The sequence below is a fragment of the Neofelis nebulosa genome, chromosome 16 (genome assembly GCF_028018385.1).
Source record: "Neofelis nebulosa isolate mNeoNeb1 chromosome 16, mNeoNeb1.pri, whole genome shotgun sequence".
Lineage (NCBI taxonomy): Eukaryota > Metazoa > Chordata > Mammalia > Carnivora > Felidae > Neofelis > Neofelis nebulosa.
In genome coordinates, this window is record NC_080797.1 from 17,607,539 (window position 1) to 17,613,551 (window position 6,013).

General features: G+C 59.6%; 1 protein-coding gene across 2 annotated transcripts in view; it reads right to left on the minus strand.

The window, feature by feature from the left end:
* SEPTIN9 (septin 9) overlaps window positions 1–1,374 on the minus strand; it is a 148,850-nt gene extending 147,476 nt beyond the window's left edge. The window contains exon 1 of one of the 2 annotated variants that reach the window (XM_058704506.1): window positions 1,251–1,374. In XM_058704506.1, the coding sequence (XP_058560489.1) occupies window positions 1,251–1,269 (19 nt within the window). In that variant the 5' untranslated portion in view covers window positions 1,270–1,374. The remainder of the gene's footprint in view (window positions 1–1,250) is intronic. The other variant, XM_058704510.1, reaches the window with a different exon arrangement.
* Between the last annotated feature and the right edge of the window lie 4,639 nt (window positions 1,375–6,013).

The following is a 6,013-nucleotide window of genomic DNA, read 5'->3' on the forward strand; positions in this document are numbered from 1 at the left end:
CGTTCTAAGCCACTGACCCAGAAGGGTATTTTAAAGGAAGTTCTGAGTAACCCTCTTCGAGACACGTTATTCTTTATTACTCATTTTGGTTCCTGAATGTGGAAAGCAGGAGACTGAGAAATGACCCACAGGCAGGGGGGTGGCCTAAATGGCCTCTTCGGTTCCCAGTGAGTCCCATGATTCTGGCTTCTTATCAGTAAAAATCAAGTCACGGGTCCCCGGCAGAAAACTTCATGTCCAAATAGATTAAGAATGCAGCTAGCAAGGTGAGCAAAAGGGCAGATGCCACTGAATTCAGGGCTGAGGATCCTGCCTGGACCCTTTAGGGGTGAGGGGGGAACCACAAAGAAAAAACAAGAAAAGAGAGAGGACGGAGATCTGGATTACCCTGACCTGCCCTTCAGTGCTTGTGGCCTCAGTTTGCCCATCTGTGAAATGGAAGTTCGGGGTGATGAGAGCCAGCGAGGCCTCCTCCACCCGAGTGAGGGCAGGCCCACTGGTGGAGTCAGGATGGGTGCCAGGACGCGGAGGGCGCTGTGAGACCCACCGGATGAACCCTCGTTACCCAGCCCCCACCCCCACCCACCCACCCCCCACCCCGCCCCCAGCGCTGCTGGGCGGTCCCATTTGGCGAACTTTCAAGGCATGCGCTGGGTACAGGCAGTCCATCCGAAGGATGCTGCGCGGCCCGGACCACCAGCCCTGGAGGCTGAACCGGAGGAAATCTTCCACCAGTCCCCCCTCCTCCCCCCCCCCCGCGCACTCCGGGACCCCAAACTCCCCGACGGGCCGGGTTGCAAGGGGCTAGGAGAGCGAGCAGGAAGTAGGGCCAGCCCGGGGCAGCGGCCCCCACGGCAGCCCCCTCCAGACCTCCGGGCGACCCGCGGCTGACGGCGCCAGGGAACCGTGGGCCAGGTGGGGGGCGGGGCCGGCCGTGCAGGGGTCAGAGGGCCCGGGCGCCAGGACCCCCGCCGCGACCCCCGCCCCGGTGTCCCGCACGTGCGCGCGGGCCCCGCGGCCTGGGAGCAAAGGGGGGCGCCGGGTCCCTCGAGGGGCTCAACGCCTGGAGGCCCCTCGACCCCCACCCGGGGTGGGGACCGCGTCCACCGGCCGGGCGCGAACTCCCCACCCGCCACAACCCGCGCCTGAGTCCGGCGGCCTGCCCCGGCCCAGGTAAGGAGGGCGCGTCCCGCGACCCCGACCTCCCCCCCCCCACCCCCACCTCCCCGCGCTCCGGCCGCGGCGCCCACCTGAGTACGACTTCTTCATGGTGCCGCCGCGGCCGCCGCTCCCAGGAAAGTGTGTCTGCGGGGCCGCGGGGCGCGGGCTCCCGGGTCGCTAATCCCGGGCCGGGAGTGCGCGGGGTGGGGCGGGAGGAGGGGCGGCCCGGCCCCGCCCCCGGGCCCGCCCCCGCCCGTGGAGGTGCGAGCCGGGCCCCGCCCCGCGCTGCACCTGGCGCGGCCCCGCCCCCGGCCCCGCCCCGCGGCCCCGGCGCAGCGTGTCCGACGGGGGGGGGGGGCGCCCACGTGGTCCGCGCAGGGCCCCACGCCGTCCCCCAGCGTGGAGGGCTGGCTGCGGGGGCGTCCGGCCACCTCCCTGCGCAGGGGGCGGAGAGGGCCAGGTGGCCCGGGGAGCAGCCTGGGCACGGGCGGGCCAGCCCGGGGTGGGGGGACTGGGGGGAGGCGGTTACACAGGCTTAGTGGACCCGGGCAGGGCGAGCGGGGAACCTGTCCCTCCACCCTCTGGTAGTCAAAAGGGCAGACTGCAGCGACTCCTCCGATGAGCTCATCTGTAAAATGGGTGCGTTGGATCCGATCATTTCCGTTCCGTCTGAGAAAACATTGGTCCGCTTTGCGCCAGGTCCTGCGAGGAGGGCGGAAGCGGGGCGCGCGCCTTTCCAACCCGCTTAATACACGCAGTGATGAGGGCGCGCGCGTCCTGGCAAAAGGTGTCCAGAAGAATTCTGTATCCTTAAGGAAATTTTCCGTAATGAAAAAAAAAAAATGTCTTAACGTACAGAGGTGAAAGCGATACATTTTGTCTAGAGGGTGAGGTCAGAGCTTGATTAAGGCGGGGCCAGCACACGGTTTTAAAGCATGAGCAGGAATTTGCCAGGTAGCCAAGGTTTAGGGAGGCGGGCTGTTCCTGGCAGAGGGAAGGGCGAGGTGGGGCCGCAGGCGCGATGTATTACGATCTTGTGGAAACACACAGGGCCAGGCCTTCCAGGTTTGCCAGCGCAGGTCCCCGGGAGGGGGGGGGGGGACAGTGGGGGGAGCAGATTCTCAGTAAGGGCGCAGCTGCGGGCCCCTGCCCCCACCGCGAACCAACCCAGGCCAAAGTATGCTTAGCCTCACCAAGAGCCGCTCTTCCCCATTTCTCTTTTACTTTCGGGGGAGGGAGGGACAAGAAGCAGTTTTATTTCCTGCCAGAGAGTGGGAAACGCCTATAAATGGGAACTGAGGCACGTGTGGCTGGGTGCGTGAGTCCTTCCCACCGGCTTCCCTTCTTTTATTTACTTTTTAAATTTTCTTCATGTTTTATTTATTTTTGAGAGAGAGAGGGGCAGAGGCATGAGCGGGGTAGGGGCAGAGAGAGGGAGACACGGAATCCCAAGCGGGCTCCAGGCTCTGAGCCATCAGCACAGAGCCCGACGCGGGGCTTGAACTCACGAACTGTGAGATCATGACCTGAACTGGAGTCAGTCGCTTAGCCGACTGGGCCACCCAGGCACCCCTTCCCTTCTTTTAAAAAAAAAAAAAGTTTGGGGCGCCTGGGTGGCTCAGTCGGTTAAGCTTCCGACTTCAGCTCAGGTCACGATCTCGCGGTCCGTGAGTTCGAGCCCCGCGTCGGGCTCTGTGCTGACGGCTCTGAGCCTGGAGCCTGCTTCGGATTCTGTGTCTCCCTCTCTCTCTGCCCCTCCCCCGTTCACGCCGCTGTGTCTCTCTCTGTCTCAAAAATAAATAAACGTTAAAAAAAAAATTTTTTAAAAAAGTCTATTTATTTTAAGAGAGAGGGAGAGAGAGAGAATCCCCACTAGGCTCTGCACGCGTCATGGGGCTCAAACTCACAAACCAAGAGATCATGACCTGAGCCAAAGTCAGACGCTTAACGGGGCCACCCAGGCGCCCCCGCCACCCGGTCTCCTTCTTAAGCAATCTGTCCAGCCAGGTGACCTTCCCCAGCCCCTGGTTAGAGCCGACCCAACCAGAGTGGACACTGGGCTCTGCCTGGGTCAACTAGGGACTGGAGGCTGAGGCAGGGCAGGGCTGTGAAGGAGGGGAGCAGCCACAGGCCTGGGGAGTAGAGGCGAATTATGAGCAGGTGTCATTAGATTCTGGGACGGCCGCACCCGCCCCCCCTCCACACACACACACACCCGATCGCCACTTGCGTAAATTCTGCTCTGGCCGAGGCAGAAGGCTTAGCTTTGTTCTGATTCTGGCCACGTGATACTACCCTCTGCCACTGAGACCTCTGGGAACCGAGGATCTAACTGTTGGCCAGAAATGCCGCGGCGCACATCCGTCCTCAGGGTGGATGGATCCTGGAGTCACGGATGACCGTTGGATGTTCCCTGTGTGCTTCGCCTCTCTCTCAACGCCCACCTTTCTGCCTGTGGGTGTAACTCACGTGTACCTGGGCACCCAGGAACCAGGGTCGCCTGTGTGGCAATGCTGCCGGACGTACGGCCTTCCCAGTACTCTGAGGGAAGGACAAGAGAGAGGGAGGGCGGGAGGGACAGCGAGGTGCTCCCTACGAGAACTGCGCAGCCGAGTGCACGATCGAGATGCGCGAAGGGTAACTGCTTAAACGCAAAAGCGTTACTTGCATTCTTTTCGTGGACAACTCTCTAGATCGTGTCACATAATCACTTGCCTTAATAAACAGAGTAGGCCAAGCTTTCTCCTGGCTCAAGATCATTTAAAAAAAACTTTTTTAACGTTTATTTATTTTTGAGACAGAGAGAGACAGAGCATGAACAGCGGAGGGTCAGAGAGAGAGAGAGAGACACAGAATCTGAAGCAGGCTCCAGGCTCTGAGCTGTCAGCACAGAGCCCGATGCGGGGCTCGAACTCATGGACCGCGAGATCACGACCTGAGCCGAAGTCGGACGCTTAACCGACCAAATCAAGATCATTTTAAATGACACCCTTAGGGGTGGGCGCCTGGGTGGCTCAGTCGGTTAAGCAGCTGACTGCAGCTCAGGCCATAGTCTCCCCGTCTGTGGGTTCGAGCCTCGCTCAGTGCCGACAGCTCAGAGCCCAGGACCTGCTTCCCCTTCTGTGTCTCCCTCCCTCTCTGCCCCTCCCCTGCTCGTGCTCTGTCTCCTCTCTCTCTCTCTCTCTCTCTCAAAAATAAACATTAAAAAAAATTTTTAAGTGATACTTTTAATGGTTATTGACTCACACACTGCTGTGTTACTCCTTCACGAAATGTCCCCAAGCCACCGGGCTAGCCAACTTTTAAAAAATTCTATTGCAACCCTCAGTTCCCTCACTTACTGTGTGGCTTGTGACCAGCCACATGACTCCTCTGAGTCTCGGTTCCTGCTCCTACACGTGTAGATCACAATACCTTACATAGCTTGCGAGGCAGATGTACCGATTAGAAAAGCAACGTATAAGGGCGCCTGGGTGGCTCAGTCGGTGAAGCGTCCAACTCTTGGATTTTGGCTCAGGTCACAATCTCACGGTTTTGTGAGATTGAGCCTGTGTCGGGTTCTGTGCTGACAGCAAGGAGCCTACTTCAGATTCTTTCTCTCTCTCTCTCTCTCTCTCTCTCTCTGCGCCCCTCTCCCGCTCACACACTCTCTCTCTCTCTAAATAAACCAACGAACCTAAAAAAGAAAAACAACGCACATCAGCCGCCTAACTCTGCTGCTGTCCCCGGAACCTAAAACATGTGGCATTGGCTGGGAGCAGGTGGCGGGCAGAGAAGCCCGACAGCCTTACAGGAGGCCAGGGAGACCCCGAGGGAGGCAGGAAATCGCCATTGTGCCCTAGCGGACCGGAAGCCTTCGCCAGGTGGTGACAGGCAGCTTAGCAGAGCTGACGTAGGAGACTGACCTCAAGTGGGCCTCATGAACTTGATGATCTCGCTGAAGGGGGTCTCCAGGCGGAGGGTGGAGGGCTCTGCCTATAATAAAACGAGAAAAGGAGCCCGATGGACTAAGAGCAAACTGTCCAAGTTCAAGTGAAATTAGGGGGAAGGGGACAATCCCCACAGATGCGACTGTGACATCCGTGGTGAAGACCGGGGGCGGGGGGGAAGGTCAGGGTGCTTCATAAACCCCTTCCGGCAGACAAAGGCACCCGCAGGGTCCTGTCTTGCAGGCCCTCGCTGTTAAAGGGTCCTCCAGACTCGGGGCGCCTGGGTGGCGCAGTCGGTTAAGCGTCCGACTTCAGCCAGGTCACGATCTCGCGGTCCGTGAGTTCGAGCCCCGCGTCGGGCTCTGGGCCGATGGCTCGGAGCCTGGAGCCTGTTTCCGATTCTGTGTCTCCCTCTCTCTCTGCCCCTCCCCCGTTCATGCTCTGTCTCTCTCTGTCCCAAAAATAAATAAAAAATGTTAAAAAAAAAAAAATAAATAAATAAATAAATAAAGGGTCCTCCAGACTCTCAGGGGGTTTCTCCCACCGCATGCTCACCGAGGGCAGACAAGTTCTGTGGAGCCGAGGGAAAGAAGTCGGTCTGAAAAGGCTATGCGCTGTGTGACTGCGGCCGCATGACATCCTGGAAGAGACAGCACCGTGGGGACAGGAATAGGCGGCTGCCAGGGGAGGGGCGGGGGGGAGACGGGACGGAGGGAGGGGCGAGCAGGTGGGGCACAGGGCATTTTTAGGCCAGCGAGACGACTGTGTGTCATAGCATCGCGGGGAATGCACGTCACCACCCCTTTGGCCAAACCCGCGGAGTGAGCCCTCATGCGAACCACGGCCGCCAGTCAATAACCACGTGCCAATACTGGCCCATCGGTTGTAACGAATGCACCAAATGCAAGATGTTAAGAAGAGGG